Source organism: Schistocerca serialis, chromosome 1 (assembly GCF_023864345.2).
Source record: "Schistocerca serialis cubense isolate TAMUIC-IGC-003099 chromosome 1, iqSchSeri2.2, whole genome shotgun sequence".
In the NCBI taxonomy this organism is placed as follows: domain Eukaryota; kingdom Metazoa; phylum Arthropoda; class Insecta; order Orthoptera; family Acrididae; genus Schistocerca; species Schistocerca serialis.
Window position 1 is genome coordinate 279,933,794 of NC_064638.1, and position 21,330 is coordinate 279,955,123.

The window sequence follows — 21,330 nt, forward strand, 5'->3', positions numbered from 1 at the left end:
ACTTTGTTTTATTTTTCACCGCTCCATCGCTGATGATTTTCTAATAGAAGCAATGGATTCGGTTTGAAACAACTTCTTTCCGATGTATGGAAATCCGTGTAGTCAGCGCACATCTCTCATTTAGGGTGGTGTTCCTATGTGACGTCACACATGCAACGTCAAACTTTAACTAAGGGTTTCACGCTAGTAATTCACGGATACGTTTTCTGTGTGGCACGAAACCTTTTCCATTTGGCCCAAACGTGATAATCTTTGCGTATAAATACGTGTGATAACACATACGCCACAGCTGTGGTTTGGTGATTCTGATGTTACCCAAGTAATATCACTTCCACTATTTCAGGATAACCATTAGTCAGACTTTTTGACATTCCCCCCTTTTCTGTCGCGTCGCCCGCTGCGTCGCCCGCTGCGTCGCCTATGCAAGAACTGTTTGAGTACTGATAACAAAATCGACTGCTGTATTTGAATCTAACGTCGTTTATTCTTTTTAACACATGGTACCAGTTTCGACATCACATAGTGCCATCAGGCTGCCAACGTAACCTGCCATCCACAACCGTTTTCATGTGCAACTGACAGAATCGTATGCAGCTGGCCAAAATTAAATTGACTCCGTACCTTCCGTGGCAATAACAAAACGCACTTATGGAGAATATAAACGCAACCACAGGGCGCATAAGATGATTCTTCAAGTATCAGGTTTGGCTGTCTGTTAAATGAAAGACGGTCGCTGAATGAAAATTTCAATGTATTGTGGCTCCTTGTGTAAACATTCACCATCAAGTCCGATTTACTTTGGAATTACAAGTACGGCATTCACACATACGTACAAGCACTCTCAATAGCGAGCTTATACTCTCCAAAGTAATCTGTTACCCGAAACATTACACCCTGACTGTAAGTACCGGATGATCAAAAAGTCAGTATAAATTTGAAAACTTAATAAACCACGGAATAATGTAAATACAGAGGTATAAATTGACACCCATGCTTGGAATGACATGGGGTTTTATTAGAACCAAAAAAAAAAAAGAAACAAAGTATTGCTAGTCGCGTGAAAGATCTCCTGCGCGTCGTTTGGTGATGATCGTGTGCTCAGCCGCCACTTTCGTCATCCTTGGCCTCCAGGTCCCCAGACCTCAGTCCGTGCGATTATTGGCTTTGGGGTTACCTGAAGTCGCTAGTGTATCGTGATCGACCGACATCTCTAGGGATGCTGAAAGACAACATCCGACGCCAATGCCTCACCATAACTCCGGACATGCTTTACACTGCTGTTCACAACATTATTCCTCGACTACAGCTATTGTTGAGCAATGATGGTGGAAATATTGAGCATTTACTGTAAAGAACATCATCTTTGCTTTGTCTTACTTTTTATGCTAATTATTGCTATTCTGATGATATGAAGCGCCATCTGTCGGACATTTTTTGAACTTTGTATTTTTTGGTTCTAATAAAACCCCGTGTCATTCCAAGCATGTGTGTCAATTTGTACCTCTCGATCTACATTATTCCGTGATTTATTCAGTTTTCTCAGTATCCTACAAATTGGTCGCTTCGAACTATCAGTTCTAGGTCACGATTTGTACAATACGCTACGCGGATTTAAGTTATTCGAAATAGATCACAGTTCACAGAAAAATTCGGAATTTTGCACTTTCCTCGTTATCGGTCGTTCGTTACCACTTTACGATACTACGGGTTCTATTTACAACGGCAACTGCTTCAAAATTATAACGACTTTTGAGAGCTCAATATTAATACGTCCTATCGTCAAGATGTCTGAGCCCTGAATCCACTCAGACTATAGAAAGAAATCTCTCTAGTCCACAAAATGTGTGCGAATTATCTGAATGGCTGATATCCATCAAAGCTAATCAGACAGCGCATGCAAACCTCACAGTCCAACGTCTTTTACCTTACACCAATCACATTATCAAATCTCTTTATAATCATTTGTCAAATAATCGATTGCAAAAAACCAATAAATATCAAAATAATCCCTTCTTTGCATAAATGTACTATAGATATACGTTTCTCAAAAATGGTTCAAATGGCTATGAGCACTACGGGACTTAACATCTGAGGTCATCTGTCCCCTAGAACTTAGAACTACTTAAACCTAACTAACCTATGGACATCACACACATCCATGCCCGAGACAGGAATCGAACCTGCAACCGTAGCGGTTTTGCGGTTCCAGACTGAAGAGCCGAGAACCGCTCGGCCACAACGGTTGGCTATTCGTTTCTGAATTCCCCAAAACTATAAACTGGCGAATTTCATGTCGCAGTTTCCCGATGTGCCAGGTGGTTAAAATTAAAGTGCAGCTACCCACAGAAGTTCAGTGTGGGCTGTAATCATCGTATGGCAGCGAAATTTGGTAGCTATGCTAATACGTTCATGCGGACGCGATTTACGCTGGAAGACAAATAGTCCAATTTTGGCCACCAGGTGCAAATCTGGCACTCGTCGACGTCTTCGGTGCTCGCATTGAACAAAATATGTGAGTGTAAGATAATAAAATAATATCAACATTGCGTCTTTCTGTCTTGTTTGACGTTTTCTGGCCAAGTCATGTTCCTAATCAAATGCATATGGAAACATACCTATACATCCTTTTTGCATTCACAGCCCCGGATTTGCACCTGTTAGCCACAATTGAAACTAATTTGTTTGCAGCGTAAATCGGTTCGACATTAACGCAGAATATCTATCAAGTTTCGCTGCCATAGGAGAATTACAACTCACACTGGACCTCGTAAGTATAATCTAGTATGTGAGTTACACAACTGCTTCAAATACGCTTTTCACGATAGCACACAATCAGTTAATACAAATGCAAATATTCGCATATCGTCGCATTTACCTCTTCATTAACTCTGATACTCAAAACAATAAATTCGGAACAATTTGCAGAAAACATCTCATCACCAAACGACAAAAATTATATGGCCAAAGTTGCATTCAATTTTGCAGTAGTCTGCTTTAATTTCCGTTTACTTTACGCTAATGAAATCTCTAGTACATAGCTGTCTCATAAGAACTGATAGATTGCTACCTACCACAAAGAAGACACGTTAAGTTGTAGACAGTCGCACATGACCGCCAAACCCAGCACCTAAGGGTGGAATGCTGGAGTTGGCGATTATGTGTGCATGAGGTGTGCTTGCTTACGTGTATGAATGGTGTGTGTTTCTCTTTTGCTGATGAAGGCTGTGGCTGAAAGCTTTACGTAAGTGTCATTTAATTACGCCTGTCTGCAAGTTAACGTGTCTCCTTTACGGTAAGTACCATTCTACCTGTTCCTACATTGTTGATATTCATACTTGGAATTTCCATCACAAGATGTAAGTCTGTCACGAGAGAGCCGTGAGTCACCCCCTGTACAGGGCTACTAGCGATCGTAAGATTTCTATAGGAGCAATGTACAGCGCTACGCCACACGGCCATTTGTCATCTGTATTTAATATGGAACTAACATTTCAGGAAAGCTGGTTCGGTGGATCCATGTGGACTTGGTACGAAGAACTGCAAATGTACTATCTGCATCAATTTGGGCCGTATCAGCCGGATCTCAACTTCAACAATCCAGAAGTTGTAGAGGAGATGAAGGTTAGTGATTCCTATTTTGAAAAGTCCTAAAATTTGACAGAAAATTTTTACTTCTTTAACTAATAAAATAAGTATAACACGTTTTTCGAATGTTGTCTGAAGAAGCATAAATAACTTTCTGGTTATAAGCGCTTACATTTCTTAGTGTTGAAACTGCATGCTCTGTATACTTTATATTAGTGAAGCATTTGATAGCATCGTCTATGAACGTTAGAGGCGACTTAGGCTGTATGATAAAAGATGGCCCTGTTGAAAATGTAGGTATGTGTACAATTACATCTATAAACATTTGATGCATTGTGCAGCTGCCAATAATCCATATTGTTTACGTGTGACGCTGTGCTTCAAAACCTCACCCTAACAAGCACGGGAAACTATCTTTGTTTATTACGTTACAGCTACACTCACCCTCGAAGTGCAGTCAAGTGAATATGTTGAAAAGGCTACAGTACGTCATTTTCGACTGATATCCAAAATTCTATTTTAAGCATTATCTCCATAAAAATGTGATTCTCTAGAAAAATATTTGACTAATGGAAGCCTATGCATTACATCTGGAGGCGTTTGTTCAACGGAAACGAAAGTGACGTCGTGGGTATCCTGAGAAATCGTAATAGGACCGCTCTTGTTCACAGTATATACGGACAGTTTATCAGGTAAGATCAGCACAGCTGCTGTATCGTTCGCTCACGACTCTATTGTCTACATGATAGCTTCGTCGATGGATAGAAATGGAAATAAAGTCCCATGCTTCTTGACAGAGCGTAGGGAAACGATGCGGGAGACCCGCACCAGGAAAGATCCTAATGGAGGTGGTTTGCCGTTGCCTTCCTCCGACGGTAATCGGAATGAACGATGATGATGATGAAGACGACACAACAACACACAGTCATCTCGGGGCAGATGAAAATCCCTGACCCCGCCGTGAACCGAACCCGGGACCCCGTGCTCGGGAAGCGAGAACGCTACCGCGAGACCACGAGCAGAGGACTCGACGATGGATAATAGTAAGCAAATAGAGAACCACATGAACACAGTTTCTGTTTGTTGTGTGAATAGAAATTCAATTTACCTTTCGTTAGCAAAGAAATAGAAACGATGCATCAGATTGCAAGATAAGTGTTCTACGTGTTGTATCTTTGAAATTCACTGCCTGACAAGAAGAAGTGAAGCACCCAGAAGTTATCTTCGGACGTGAATGTAACTGCACATACACGCACATCATCAGCGGCTACGTAAATGATCAGAGCAGCAGTTGTCTGAGACATGTAGAACGGCCATCAGAGTGTTGCTCTCTTTTTGCATTGTTACCAGGTCCGGCAGAGTATATAAGGGACAAGAACAGCATAGTATGGTGAGTGATCACTCTGAAGGACACGGAGATGCTAAAAACTCGCTTTCCACGCCAGAAACTGATACAGTTTGAAAGTGGTCTCACTAGGGCTTTCCATGCGGCCGGATGGTCGAATCGTACTGTATCCATGTTTGTGATGCATTCATGTGTGACACTGGTCTGATCTAGGACGGCATGGGAACATGAAGGCAACATATTTTCCATCAAGGTTCCGGTCGATAACGTCTGACCATGGAGATAGCTGTATTGTGCACGAGGCACATTCTAATCCATTCACATTTGCGCGTGCCGTTCGAGAACAAATAATGGATTCAGTGCATCATTCGGTGTCATCCTGCGCCACTGATAGGAGACTATCAGCATACCGCCCCTCACACAGGCTGCCGTCAGCACCACAACCCACACGTCTGCGTTTGGAGTGGTGCTGTGACAGAGGAGTACGGACAGCTGATGAACGGAGTCACTCTGTGTTCAACGACCAATTGTGGTTCTGCTCTACGCCGGACGACCACCGTCAGTGAGTATGGTCGCGACCTTCTACATCTACATCTACATCCGTACTCCGCAAGCCACCTGACGGTGTGTGGCAGATGGTACCTTGAGTACCTCTATCGGTTCTCCCCTCTATTCCAGTCTCCTATCGTTCGTGGAAAGAAGGATTGTCGGTATGCTTCTGTGTGGGCTCTAATCCCTCTGATTTTATCCTCATGGTCTCTTCGCGAGATATACGTTGGAGGGAGCCATATACTGCTTGACTTCTCGGTGAAGGTATGTTCTCGAAACTTCAACAAAAGCCTTTACCAAGCTACTGAGCGTCTCTCCTACAGAGTCTTCCACTGGAGTTTATCTATCATATCCGTAACGCTTTCGCGATTACTAAATGATCCTGTAACGAAGCGCGCTGCTCTCCGTTGAATCTTCTCTATCTCTTCTATCAACGCTATCTGGTACGGATCCCACACTGCTGAGCAGTGTTCAAGCAGTGGGCGAACAAGCGTACTGTAACCTACTTCCTTTGTTTTCGGATTGTATTTCCTTAGGATTCTTCCAATGAATCTCAGTCTGGCATCTGCTTTACCAACGATCAACTTTATATGATCATTCCATTTTAAATCACTCCTAACGCGTACTCCCAGATAATTTATGGAATTAACTGCTTCCAGTTGCTGACCTGCTATTTTGTAGCTAAATGATAAGGGATCTATCTTTCTATGTATTCGCAGCACACACTTGTCTACATTGAGATTCAATTGCCATTCCTTGCACCATGCGTCAATTCGCTGCAGACCCTCGTGCATTTCAGTACAATTTTCCATTGTTACAACCTCTCGATATAACACAGCATCATCCGCAAAGAGCCTCAGTGAACTTCCGATGTCATCCACAAGGTCATTTATGTATATTGTGAATAGCAACGGTCCTACGACACTCCCCTGCGGCGCACCTGAAATCACTTTCTTCTGTTATTTTGGAGAGGCACAGCGGTTTTACTCCTAGCGCCATGGTGCGAAGAGTCATCAGGTACTACTTCAGATCACAGTCGGTGAAGGAATTCTTGACGGTAGAACAGTACGTCACAGACATTCTGCATCCTCACATGTTACCTCTCAGGCGTCGGTACCGTGGTGCCGTGTTTTTAACAGAAGCTGGCCGCCCATACATGGCACGCGTCTCTATCAACTGGCTACGTGATGTGTAGGTACCCTCGTAGCCAGCAAAAGTCCCAGATATTGGACCGACTCAGACGTCAGCCACGTCCAAGTGCCAGTGTTCAGAATATCAAGGACACGTTACAATAGTTGTCGTCCATCTTGCCTGACGAGATTATACAACGGATTTATGACATCTTCCACAACCGAATCAGTGTATGCTTTCAGGCCAGAGGGTGTGGAAAGCCGTACTGGAAAGTGGGCTCTATCGTCCCTCTCTCTCTCTCTCTCTTTCCTTTTTTATGAAAGGTATCGGCTTGTTACGTTTGGAATCGTGGAAGAAGACATTTATAAGTCGTGACGTGCGTATATTTTGCACACTCGTACTAGTGGCTGAAAAACCCACTAACAGTCATCAATGTTGCTGCGAGGGCAAATAATTCTGAGTAAAGGTACTGAGTTTGGTTGTAACAATTTACGTATGTTGTCAACACGCACGGCTAGCTGTAAAATACGCCAGGTTTGTTTCAAACTGTAGTAGTTGGTGGCCGATAAATATTGTTGCAGAAAGAGAGAGACACAATATAATCAATTATTTCCACATAATTATGTTCACATGGAGAGTGAGGTATGAAATGAGATTAGAAGGACAAATACTTTTTGTGGATATATTGTGAAAAAACTTACGTACAATTAACGAAATCGTGTGTTCAGAAGCAACTTCGTACAAAGCGTCTAATAGGTTCGAGAGCTGACAACAGTGTCATCATTTTTATTCATCCAAGTCTTTTCTCCGACAACTTTGTATAGAAATTCCACGGCATAGTCTTTGTTATTCTTAGTATTTGTTACACAAAAATATATTTATTATTAATAGTTTTACGTTCAAAATCTGTAAAGGTGGAAAGTTCTCTCGTTCCAAAGTAACATTTCATCAATGATAGCACGTTTACATAGATAGACACGCATATTTTTATTCGTTACTGATACAGGTTACTTGTGGTTATCATAACATTTTACTATGGCTCTTAGAAGTCTTTCCAGGAGACGTTACAGCTCGTACTGCCAAGTACGTTTCAATCCGATTCTACTTTTTAATCACTACAAAACATCACACTTCGTCTCAACCCGTGAAGTTTCGTTTCGTTTCCCGCTCTCTTTCTCCGACCTTCATTCTTTTTGCCAGTCAATATTCTTTCCCCTCAATGAGAAAAACAAAAAGAAAATTGTGGGAAGAAGGATGCATCATGAGGAAAGATTGTCTGAAAGACGAGAACACAACTGGCATTACACAACTACGGAAGACGTAGCACCGAGTGAGATGCTTTTCTAATGCGCTGTAATTACGGATAACGATGCACTCACGTAAAATCTGTAAAAGGATAGGAGAACGGAACACACAAGTTTGTTGGAAGGGGCATGGGAAAGTAAAGAGTGTCTCTAAAAAAATGGGAAACATGATTCTAGAGACATCTTTCATGGTGTTTATCACACCGTTCTGAGTCCTTGTGAAACAGGCATGATGGCAGGCATAGAAGGTATTCACAGAGGTGAATATTTCGGACATGTGGCTCTCCGCAGCTCCCATGTACTTGATTAAAGCCGCTAAAAAAATTAAACTGCGCACAAATCATTCATTATTCGGCCGGAATTTGGCACTAGCCTGTCATTAGGAATCTTGCTTTGACGCCAATGACATCCAGTCTGCCATCATGTATACTGCACAGTATCATTAGTGTTACATTTGTCACGGAGAAGTTTTGAACATAATAGCCATGCAAATACATAGTAGTTGTTAAAATCACGAGACAGAACAAGAAACTCAAGCCAGCTTCAAAAGAAGACCAATTCCACACAATCCTTGCGTTCAGGTACTCCGCGATGTGCCTTCATACAACTCCCAACTGACAAGCGCTGTCGAATAATAAATAATGTTTAACCTACTTAAAGGTGTTGTTTTTAGAAAGAAGCGTGGTTTATTAATTTTTGAAGAGAATCTGTTACGATCGTATTGAAAGTTGTCTGTTACATTTGTAACTTTCAATATTTGATTATTTGCGTAACAGCTCCCCCCCCCCCCCCCCCCAAAAAAAAAAAATGGTTCAAATGGCTCTGAGCACTATGGGACTTAACTTCTGAGGTCATCAGTCCCCTAAACCTTAGAACTACTTATACCTAACTAACCTAAGGACACCACACACATCCATGCCCGAGGCAGGATTAGAACCTGCGACAGTAGCGGTCGCGCGGTTTCACACTGTAGCGTCTAGAACCGGCCAGCTCCCCCATGTTTACTGCAAATATAGAGCTGCGTTCCTAGTTATCGATGGCGGCCATCATAGCTTTTGGCGACCCTTTTTTGTTCTGGTGAGCTTACGAGAAGATCTTACCTTTCAGTCTGACGGAGCGGTACAGCCCACACGAAAGGGAGACAGATGTGCGCCCGGAACTTAAACGGGAGTCTTTGGAAGAAAGGTGATCTCTAGGAACGCTGTTTACCGATACCTTTGTGTTCTCGCAAGCTTAGCAGAAAGTCTTATTTTGCAGTCTGATAGAGCGGTGCAGCCCATACGAAGGACTGACAGATGTGCCTCACGAACTTAAGCAGGAATCTATTGAAGAGAGGCGACATCATTCTCGCGAAATCATGGGAAGTCGGAGAAGCGGAATCAGAAGCAGACCTTATGACGCTTCTGCTGCCTCCATCGTATGTTTCGGATAGGGATCACGAGTATAAGATGAGAATGATATTAGGTTGCACACAGAGGCATTTACACCGTCACTTGTCCTTGGATATACGCCGATGAAACAAGACGGGAAAGAGATAGACTTTCACAAGATCAATATTCTTGTGGGCGTGGAACAGCAGCAGACATGGGGTTTTATTAGAACCAAAAAAATGCAAAAGTTCAAAAAATGTCCGACAGATGGCGCTTCATTTGATCAGAATAGCAATAATTAGCATAACAAAGTAAGACAAAGCAAAGATGATGTTCTTTAGAGGAAATGCTCAATATGTCCACTAATGATACTGTGCAGTATACATGATGGCAGACTGGATGTCATTGGCGTCAAAGCAAGATTCCTAATGACAGGCTAGTGCCAACAATAGCTGTAGTCGAGGAATAATGTTGTGAACAGCACTGTAAAGCAAGTCCGGAGTATGGTGAGACATTGGCGTCGGATTTTGTCTTTCAGCATCCCTAGAGACGTCGGTCGATCACGATACACTTGCGACTTCAGGTAACCTCAAAGCCAATAATCGCACGGACTGAGGTCCGAGGACCTGGGAGGCCAAGCATGACGAAAGTGGCGGCTGAGCACACGATCATCACCAAATGACGCGCGCAAGAGGTCTTTCACGCGTCTAGCAATATGGGGTGGAGCGGCATCCTACATAAACATCGTACGTTCCAATAGGTGTTTATCATCCAGGCTGGGGATGATTCGATTCTGTAACATATCGGCGTACCTCTCACCCTTCACGGTAGCAGTTACAAAACCAGGCCCGATAACGGTAGATGTGGTAAATACAACCCATACTTGCAATGGAGTTTCCACGACAGTTCTAGGATTTTCGGTAGCCCAAATTCTGCAGTTGTGGGCTTTGACAGACCCTCGGAGCGTGAAATGAGCTTTTTCGGTTCACAACACGTTACTCAACCAATCGTCATCTTCCGCCATCTTTTGAAACGCCGACACCACAAATGCCCTCCGCTTCACTAAATCGCCACGTAACAGTTCATGATGCTGATGGATTTTGTACGGATAGCATCGGAGGGTACGCCTCAGTGCCAACCAAATAGTAGTGTATGTAATGCCGGTGCGACGTGCGACTGCACGAGCGCTGACTTCCCCGTGCATAGACGAACCCGCTACAGTCTCCATTTCTTCCTGAACTGTCTCAGCAGCATTACGCCTTGTGCTCGGTCGGATACTACGGGGCTATCGTCTAAACAACCCGTGGCTTCGAACTTCGCAGTCATTCTCGCCACAACTGCATTTGTCAACGGACCTTTACCCGTTCGAATCTCCTTCCTGTGGCGATAGGATCGTAACTCTGAACTGGCACATTCCCCATTCTGATAATACAGCTTCACTAAAAGCTCCTTTTCAGGTAACGTCAACATTCTGCGACTGCTGGCGCCTCTTATTCTCTCTCGCATTAGAGCTCCTTTTATACACGATTGTCAAGCGCAGTCACTGACGTTTTGCTGTCCAGCGCCATCTGTCAGACATTTTGTGAACTTTGGGTTTTTTTTTGGTTCTAATAAAACCTCATGCCATTCCAAGCATGTGTGTCAATTTTTACCTCTCTATCTACATTATTCCGTGGTTTATTAAGTTTTCAAATTTATACTGACTTCTTGATCACCCGGTACTTCCAGTCACTGGCTCATGTATCATAGAACCCATACAGCTACTAGGTGCCACGTACCGCTATTGATCAGAAGTGCATATTCCGACCGTGTAGTCACTATTGTCAAAAAGAGCTGATGATGGTAGGAAGCTACCGCCGCCACGCACTGTATAGTGAAGTATGTGTAACGGATGTGGATGAGAAGAATGTAATCATGGCACGTGTGATTTCAGGACGTGGTGAGGTTCTGGCTGAATAAGGGCGTGGACGGCTTCAGGATGGACGCAATTCCGCACCTGTTCGAGAACGAGAGTTATCCAGACGAGGAGTGGGCCGGCCAGTACACCAAGCACCAGCCCAAGACGTACGAGATGGTGCAGCAGTGGCGGGCGCTGCTCGACTCCATCAACAGCGAGTAAGTCCGGACACGCCAAGTGCACAGTCCAACAAAGAAATCGCAACGACTTTGTGAACTGCTGGAGTTTGTACTCAATGAAATAGCACCAAATTCCCTCTCAATCTGTGAATTTCTATTTCATTTGCTCCTACCTTTCCGAGTCCTTCACATTTTTCCTCAGGCTCTGTGCCTCACCTTCTTTTGCGTATATTCTGTTATTACAACACTTTTCAAAAGTGCAAAGTAAAATTGCGCACTGCTCAAATCATAGAATAGTACTATCGTATGACTGCAAGCCTATTAGTCATAGCTACTGAAACTAAACCAAACTGGACCCGCCAGGTTAGCCGAAAGCGCTACTGCGCTGCTTCCGGATCGAATCCGTCTGGCGGATGTGTTTTTAGGCGGTTTTCCACATCGCCCTAGGTGAATACCGGGCTGGTCCCTACGTCCCGCCTCAGTTACACGGCTCGCAGACATTTGAACACTTTCGTACTATTCCAAGGATTACACTAGTCTCAGACAATTGGGGTCCTGGGGGGTACGGGGTGGCGGCAGGAAGGACATCCGGCCACCCCTTCCGCTAACATTGCAAAATCCGATTAACCATGCCGACCCTGCCTACCTGCGGGAAAAGGCAAAAGCGAAAGAAAGATAGAACTGAAACTAAACTAAACTACGCCCGAATAGGTCTCAGAAGACCCTAATCGTACTGACCGACCACCGTGTCATCCTCAGACTGTAGACGTCATTGGATGCGGGTATAGAGGGGTGTGCGGTCAGCATGCCGCTCTCTCTGCCGTTGTCTGTTATTAGTCACACTTACAAGTACTTAACTCAAACATTGTTAACAGCTTTTAGGGATATGAACAAGAATGATCACATAGGACCAGTTGTACGATACGTAGATATCAGTCTTCGACACACTGGTAAAATATTGGGAACGTTCAGCCATCCCGCGAAGGAGATTGCTCACAAAAAAATTTGTCAGACTCATTCTATAACATTTTTCGTATCAAAGAGGACTAAAAGGGGATACTGAAGTTACGTAAGAACAAACAGCACTTATAGTCACAGGTTTGAGTACAAGAGGATGTAATGAAAATTCTAAAATACCTCCATTGGCGGCTGCATGAAGATAGACGCCAGTTATTCTCCGCAGTTGCAAGACGGATCACACCGCCAGATAGCAGCGCCTTCGATGATGCAAATGCGAAACCCAGCAGTCTGGTGGGTTGCCGTCCGCTGTGGCGCTCGTCGTACCCTGTCGTTTACGCCGAGAGTAAATCACCGTAAGTACAGGATTTCAAGTCTTCCCCAGTTGTGCGGTTAATAAGGTTTTCCACCATGCGAAACCAATGGACTGCGTAATAATGGAATTCCAAGAGGCTGATATACACTATCTGACCAAAAGTATGCGGACACCAACTAGTGGACATTAATGAGGAGACTGTTCTTATGACGGCCTGAACTCTGCTGGAGACATTTCATTGACGCGTCTGAATGTCTGTGAAGGAATGGTAGGCCATTCTTCCTCAAGAGCCGGAACCAGAAAGCTCATGATATTGGACGCTGAGGTTTGGAGCTACGTTGACATTGTAACTCATCCCACCGACTTCATATTGGGGCTCTGGACAGGCCAGTCCATGTCAAACTAATTGTCCACAAACCACTGTTCACAGACGTTGCTTTACAGCAGGATGCGCTGTCGTTCTAATACGAACAGTCATCGTCTACGAACTGTTTCTCTATTGTACGCAGTAGACAATTATGCAAAATGTGATCATATCGTCCCGTTTCTTTTATCATTTTCTTAAGCAGAGTAAACCACGAAAAGCACCCCCACACCGTACCACCACCTACTCCTTACTTTACTGCAAGCACTATACGAGTACGTTATGGCAGGTAATGTTCTACAGGTATTCGGCAAATGGAAACACTTTCATCGGATTGCCGCAGGATATAGCATGTTTCATCGCTCCGGATCACTCTATTTCAGTCGTCCTTTGTCCGGTCGCGTCGCTCCTTCCACCAGTTCAAACCTCGGTTAGCAGTGGTCACAGAAACGTGTGGCTTACGAAGAGCAGCTTGATCATTGTATTCTATTCTTTGTGACTCCCTTCGTACAACCATTGCGCTAGCTGGTCTGCCGGCTGCACTTTGAAACTCACGAGTGATTCATTCTGCTGATTCGATGTGACTGTCCACAACACCCTACGCATTTCTCGATGGTTCCTGACTCGCCATGTTTTAGCTACGATTTTTCCTTCCCGTATCATTGTTCGGTAGAGTAGTATATTCACGAGCCGCCAGATCTGTACAGAGGAGAATGTGCCAGGCGCTGCTGTTTTTCTAGTGGTGGTTGTCTCACCAGCAGTTCCCGTGTCTGGATCGTTGGATGAGCTAAGTCGTCAGATGCATGTAACTGCAGTTTCTGTCCATTCATCACCATCTTAAATCACAGCAACATCACCAGCAGTCAGCATGCGCAGCTTTAGAAGGTTTGAAAGGTCCGTGATGGATTTGCTACTCACGCTACATCCAATTATTAGTCCACGTTCGAAGTCAATGAGCTCTCCTGATCTACCAGTACTGCTGTTACTGCTTTTCTACTGAAACACGTTACCCCCATCTGCTTTTATACTAGCGGGTCGGCCTCGCGTGACATCCACATTTCGATTCCGCAATACTAAAGGAGTGTTCAAATGGTTCAAATGGCTCTGAGCACTATGGGACTTAACTTCTGAGGTCATCAGTCCCCTAGAACGTAGAACTACTTAAACCTAACTAACCTAAGTATGTCACTCACATCCACGCCCGAGGCAGGATTCTAACATGCGACCGTAGCGATCGCGCGGTTCCAGACTGTAGAGTCTAGAACCGCTCGGCCACTCCGGCCGGCTACAGGGGTGTCCAGATACTTTTGCGAAGATGATGTACGATGTTCAGCAATGTCAGACTTCGTCTGTCGCAAAATGCGACTGCAGCATTGGTGTTCTACGCTGGGTACCTCCATTGTACGTGAGGTCTGGCCTGTATAATGTATACCACACAGACAAGGAATTTTGTGTTATCCAGCCTTCCACAACACTAAATTTTCTTCATCGATCCGAGAACATCTTTAATTTGAAATTTCCGGAGGATCCTGCCTACAAATGTTGCCAACTCCCAGAAGAAAAGTTGTGGATTTTGCTGTCATACTATCATGTTAGTCAGATTCTAGATTTTGATGGGTAATAATGCCTTGTTCATTTGTCAGGTGCACTATCCACTTTACCTGAAGACTGCTCTTTGATGTGCGAAAGCCGTAGACGAACTCTCAGAAACTGAGTATGTATGTATCCTTTGTGCAAGTGGCTTAAGCCCACCCAGGGTTTGTGAAGTGTGTTGGCATCTCGAATACTGTCAGTATAAATACATGTTAATAGGATTATGCTAAAATGATTGACCCAGAAAGCCATCATTCTTCCGTTTGACTAAGACAGCCAAGAACAAGAAACAAACACCTCTTCTATTTGCATGATAAACGAGATATTCTTATGAATGACGTTGAGATGGGGCAGAAACTCCACTATTCTGTCCTTTTCATTTTGAAAGTGTCATCAGCGTAGCCCAAAAAGCAATAGCTTTAACTGCTGTTGATTCCACGACTCTTTTCTCAAAATCGCCTATAAAAATAATTGACCGCCATGGAAGAATGAGGGCTTCCCATGTCGATCCCATCAGTCCATTCTAGAAACTTCTTTGCTAAACGCGAAATAGTTTGAGGTAAGAGTATACCGCAGTAAGTCTGTGACGTCCACTTGAAATTCATTGACGGTCATTGATGGAGACTTCGAGTAGGACCCTTGTAAATAGGGATACCACATCAAAGCCAACTAAGTATTCTGAGTTGTTTAGGCGTACTTCGACATATGTTACTAAGAAATTCCGATAACGCTCTTTCGGGCCTGTTTTATTTCAGCCCTCCGGTACAGTGTGTTCAAAAAGGTGTCACAGGGTACAGTACTGGTGGAAACTGGATTTGAAGACTGCATTGGTAACACCAGTTCCCGCCAGTTCACCAATATTAAGTGTTGCCGCGCTTGGCTAGCACTTGGATGAATGACCGAGCGCTGTTGGCAAGCGGGGTTCTCTTAGGCCTTGAGAGGCCAGTTGGGGAGCAACATGATTGAGATAATGGCCGAGAGAGAAGTGTGGTGACGGCTTGCCCCTCCATATCCGCATCCAATGAAGCATGTCGACTCAGGATTATACGGCGGTCGGTCGGCCCCGTTGGGTCTTCCGAGGCCTGATCGAATGGAGACTGAGAAGAAAAGTTCTTATAATTGTATGTCCGGAAACCGATAGCTGTTGAGATGCGGGCAGTTTTACTTGTGGCGAGCAAAGTTTAGTATTCTGTGGAGTAGGCTGTCTTACAGTTGCAGTTCGCTACACGACGAATTACCAGCGGTATTGGAGTAAGTGACCCTTGCAGAAAGACAGTAACTGTGATTTGTGCACGACGGGCATGCCCCGGTTCTCTATAGGTCGTGCGACGGTACGTCACCGCAACGTTACGTGGACAATGGGATGGTCGAGCGGATCCAGTAGTATGACCTTACGATCATCGGACATGAAACATTGGAATCCCGGCTATAGTCCATCGAAAATGTGCAGACTTTAGAGGAGCGTGTGACCAATTCATGTGACACAATCCTAGATGAGCCAGGTGTATTTCAATTGATGCGCGATTCACTGCGGAGAAGGATTAAAGTGTGTGACAGATTGCGTAGTAACTATATACAGCACTGTCAATAGCGTCTACTTCTATGTAACAAGCAAATTGGAATGAGAGGACAGACTGCTCCACATTCGAACAGATAGTGGTTTCTGGCCATATCATTACAGGAACTTTTCTTCTAGTTTGAGCCAGTTCTACCTCGTACACGAAAATGTGACACAATTGTTTCAGCAAGGGGTATGCCTCTGAGAACAATGCAGAAGGTAATTCTGTCTGCAGGGCGGTGATGGTGACGGAGTGCTACGGGTCGATGGACGAGATCGCAGGATATTACGGGAATGCCACCAACCCTGGAGCGCACTTCTCTTTCAACTTCCAGCTTGTCTACGTGGAGGCCCAGAACTCTGCCTCTGACGTCAAGAACACAATCGATGTCTGGATCGACGGTGCTAAGAGGCTAAATCTCTGGAGCAACTGGGTGGTAATGTCCATAATCTCCAATATGTCTCTGCTGTGTTGCCATTTCGTGCCATCTAGACTAAGACATGTAATATCGTTAATATTGCTTCTAGTAGCTATTGTATTTCATCTTCTTGCTTCATTCCAGTTCTTCGTTTTCAGCAATGAGAAATTTATTTCTTGTCAGTGGCTCACTTTATTTGTATTTCTAGGTAACTTTTCTGTTTTCGCCTTCATCTTCATGTACTTCCCTACAACTTTTGCTGTACAATTCCTTTGTCATATAACCAGCTCAAATTTAATGAAACAAAATATTTTCTTGATCAATATATTCACTATTTTGGTTACCGATTTAAGCATTTGGACACGCCATCTTCATACCTAAGAAATAAAAGGTTAGGATGTAACGTAACGTTATTCTTTCAGACAAACTATCATTTGCAGCAGTAGTTTCACATCCGCAGATCATCTGTTCAGAATACCGAAACTAGTAATGAAAATAATAATAATGAACTTGCTCTAGATAGGGATTTTCCTTTTACAAGTAGCAAAAACAGTTCTATAAGAACTGCTCTTCAGTTATATGATCTAATCTTACGTCACACTTTTTGACAGATTTTATAATATCGTCTCTCTAGTACTAACGTGTATTTTTTGTATTGTGAACCCTTGACTCGTTTTCACACTTAAAATGTTGGAGAAAAATTGTGTTTTAAAAATTAAGCGTCTTTTTTCGTGTTTTTATTATGTAAGCATCCCTGTACTTCATCCCCGTATTCAAGTCATCATAAGTGGTCTTTGTACAGCTACACATTTGCTTTGTCTGAAGTATTAGATAAAAACAATAGTTTAGTATAAAAAGAAGAGCAACGTTGCCTTTTTTCATATTGGTACTTTTCTCCTGTTTTACAAAATCATGTATAATGTATTCTAATAGTTATCCTCATAAATATCAGCTAAGTGGAGTATCGGCGATAATAATTAATTTTCGTCGGGCCTGGTGGCTATTCGTCAAACGCGTTACTGGAAACTGACAGGTCACGAGATCGAATCCCAGGCGGACCACAAAAATTTTCAATCTGCCTTTACCGTAATCTTCACCTCTCAACCATTTGAGCAATCCCCAGGAACGACGCGGTATTCGGCATTCGGATAAATGTATGCCCCTTTCCTAGGGACACACAAGTTGCCGAAGTGGAAGTCTTAAATCCGGCCACTGAGCCACACGAAATTACTAACTACTATTAATTGTTAACATACAGCCTTGCGGCAGTGGTAACACATGTTCCCGTCAGCTCACCGAAGTTAAGCGCTGTCGGCCTGGGTAAGCACTTGGATGGGTGACCATCCGGTCTGCCGAGCGCTGTTGGCAAGCTGGGTGCACTCAGCCCTTGTGAGGCCAACTGAGGAGCTACTTGACTGAGAAGTAGGGGCTCCGGTCTCGGAAACTGACATATGGCCGGGAGAACGAGGTGGTGGCCGCATGCTCCGCCATACCCGCATGCAATAACGCCTGTGAGCTCAAGATGACACAGCGGCCGGTCGGTACAGTTGGGACTTCATGGTCAGTTCGGGCGAAGTTAAGTTTTTGGTTTTTTTTAAATAGTTGTTGGCATGCTTCATAGAAACAGCCTTCTGAGGCTGGTTCTTCTTGATAATGTACAATGTGACTCGCCCCACTGCTCTGTATCTTACCGTAAAATGGGGTGAACAGAAACAGTTTTTAACTTTAAAAAAAGAAACTGATAATTTTAAAAAGAAATATGAGAGTCAAAATTGTGGTTATAGGTCTTGCACCTAACTCTAAATTTATAATTAGATTTGAAACCTAGCTCGTGCCTTTATAGCATAAAAAATATATACTCCCCTCATGGGCACGAATAGAACACCTGTGGCAATACAATTATTTTTTATATTTTTTAGCCTTTGGGGTGAATAGGAACATGCCAAAAAGACAGAAAATTTATCCGGTTCAAAAAAGATTTATTCGGTACAAAAAATAAAAATATTGCATGAATGATGGCTTTTTATCCTGTTTTCCAAATAAAGATTGATAAATATAATTATTTTATTGTAACATCAATTTAATGAACTTGATTTGCTTGTTAATACCTTAAGCCACTGACATGATGTTTGAGAATGATGTCTTTGAACCTACAAATCGTATCCACAGAAGAAACGAAGAGCTTTCAAACAACATTTCCTTTACTAAAAAAATGAGAATCTGTCAGTTAACGTGTTTAATCGGTCTCGTTTTTCTTTCTTTTTTCAGCATTACCTTTGCCTTCAAAATAACAGATTTTAGTGTTTACTATCCAAATGACTGATTGCTTTTCTGATATACTTCAATCACAGCCTAATGTCCTTAGTTGTGAACAGTGCCAGGTGGTTCTTCATTTTCATCAAATTCTTGGTCTTCCCCTGAAGAGACACAGACGATTACTCTTCTGATGTTATACTTATATGGATATGGTTTCTGTTCTTTCGGACATGTCCGAAAGAACAGACACCATATCCATATAAGTATATAGTTCTTGCAATATCGGCCATGACCTTCTTCTTCTGTGCGGATGCACACATATTCCCCGAACTCTTACGGGACTTGGTAACAACTTCTTCCACGAGTAATGAGTGTGTTGGGGTGGGACACTACGAATGAAGTGTGTGGACATACAAGGTGAGAAGGTAAGTCTTGCGGGAGGCGTGCGCGAGATATTTCCTGCAGTCGCACTGTCGTTTATGCCCTCGATGGCTCAGATGGATAGAGCGTCTGCAATGTAAGCAAGAGATCCCGGGTTCGAGTCCCTTTCGGGGCACACATCTTCACCTGTCCCCGTTGATATATATCAACGCCCGCGAGCAGCTGACGGTATTGCTTTAATTCTAATTTCTTCCTATGTTTGTCATAAACAGTACACCACGTGAGAGGGTCACCAACTTTGAAATTCATATTCTCCTGTTACTTTGTTTCACTGCCAAAGCTAGACAAACAGATCTTTTAATGACATTCCCATTTATGTTCTGAAAAGACACTAAAGAAATTTTTGAACTTTTGTTTCTATTTAACCATTGCTTCTATTCACCCCATTTTACAATACCAATCATAAAGGAGTCATGGAAAATTATTAGTGAATGAAAGACTGGAATGAAGCTTCGTGTTAGTTTAAAACTATGTGCCGTATTGGGACTCTAAGGCAGCACCTTTCCATTTCGCGGGCAAATGCTGTTATCGGCTGAGCTATCCAGGCACGACTAACGACCTGCTCTGATAGATTTACTTCGGTCAGTGCATCTCTCTTACCTTCTAAATTTCAAAGAAGTTTTCCTGCACCACTTACGGGAGTGTGGACATACAAGGTGAAAATGTGAGTCTTGCGGAAGGCGTGCGCGAGAAAGTCCCTGCAGTCGCACTATCGTCTGTTTCCTCGGTGGCTCAGATGGATAGAGCGTCAGGAAGGTCGCAGTTCTTAGTAATAGACGGCAAATCATCGACTAAAACTGTATCCGGTGTTCCCCAGGGAAGCGTCCTGGGACCTCTGCTGTTCCTGATCTATATAAATGACCTGGGTGACAATCTGAGCAGTTCTCTTAGGTTGTTCGCAGATGATGCTGTAATTTACCATCTAGTAAGGTCATCCGAAGACCAGTATCAGTTGCAAAGCGATTTAGAAAAGATTGCTGTATGGTGTGGCACGTGGCAGTTGACGCTAAATAACGAAAAGTATGAGGTGATCCATATGAGTTCCAAAATAAATCCGTTGGAATTCGATTACTCGATAAATAGTACAATTCTCAAGGCTGTCAATTCAACTAAGTAGCTGGGTGTTAAAATTACGAACAACTTCAGTTGGAAAGACCACATAGATAATATTGTGAGGAAGGTGAGCCAAAGGTTGCATTTCATTGTCAGGACACTTAGAAGATGCAACAAGTCCACTAAAGAGACAGCTTACACTACACTCGTTACACTCGTTCGTCCTCTGTTAGAATATTGCTGCGCGGTGTGGGATCCTTACCAGGTGGGATTGACGGAGGACATCGAAAGGGTGCAAAAAAGGGCAGGTCGTTTTGTATTACCACGTAATAGCGGAAAGAGTGTGGCAGATATGATACGCGAGTTGGGATGGAGGTCATTAAAGCAAAGACGTTTTTCGTCGCGGCGAGATCTACACTCCTGGAAATGGAAAAAAGAACACATTGACACCGGTGTGTCAGACCCACCATACTTGCTCCGGACACTGCGAGAGGGCTGTACAAGCAATGATCACACGCACGGCACAGCGGACACACCAGGAACCGCGGTGTTGGCCGTCGAATGGCGCTAGCTGCGCAGCATTTGTGCACCGCCGCCGTCAGTGTCAGCCAGTTTGCCGTGGCATACGGAGCTCCATCGCAGTCTTTAACACTGGTAGCATGCCGCGACAGCGTGGACGTGAACCGTATGTGCAGTTGACGGACTTTGAGCGAGGGCGTGTAGTGGGCGTGCGGGAGGCCGGGTGGACGTACCGCCGAATTGCTCAACACGTGGGGCGTGAGGTCTCCACAGTACATCGATGTTGTCGCCAGTGGTCGGCGGAAGGTGCACGTGCCCGTCGACCTGGGACCGGACCGCAGCGACGCACGGATGCACGCCAAGACCGTAGGATCCTACGCAGTGCCGTAGGGGACCGCACCGCCACTTCCCAGCAAATTAGGGACACTGTTGCTCCTGGGGTATCGGCGAGGACCATTCGCAACCGTCTCCATGAAGCTGGGCTACGGTCCCGC

General features: G+C 44.0%; 1 protein-coding gene across 1 annotated transcript in view; it reads left to right on the plus strand.

Annotated features, from left to right (window-relative positions):
- The window catches only part of LOC126466081 (uncharacterized), a 309,668-nt gene that overhangs the window by 239,718 nt on the left and 48,620 nt on the right, over window positions 1–21,330 (plus strand). Inside the window, exons 13-15 of the mRNA XM_050096360.1 lie at window positions 3,496–3,621; window positions 11,218–11,399; window positions 16,384–16,585. Of these exons, the coding sequence (XP_049952317.1) occupies window positions 3,496–3,621; window positions 11,218–11,399; window positions 16,384–16,585 (510 nt within the window). The remainder of the gene's footprint in view (window positions 1–3,495; window positions 3,622–11,217; window positions 11,400–16,383; window positions 16,586–21,330) is intronic.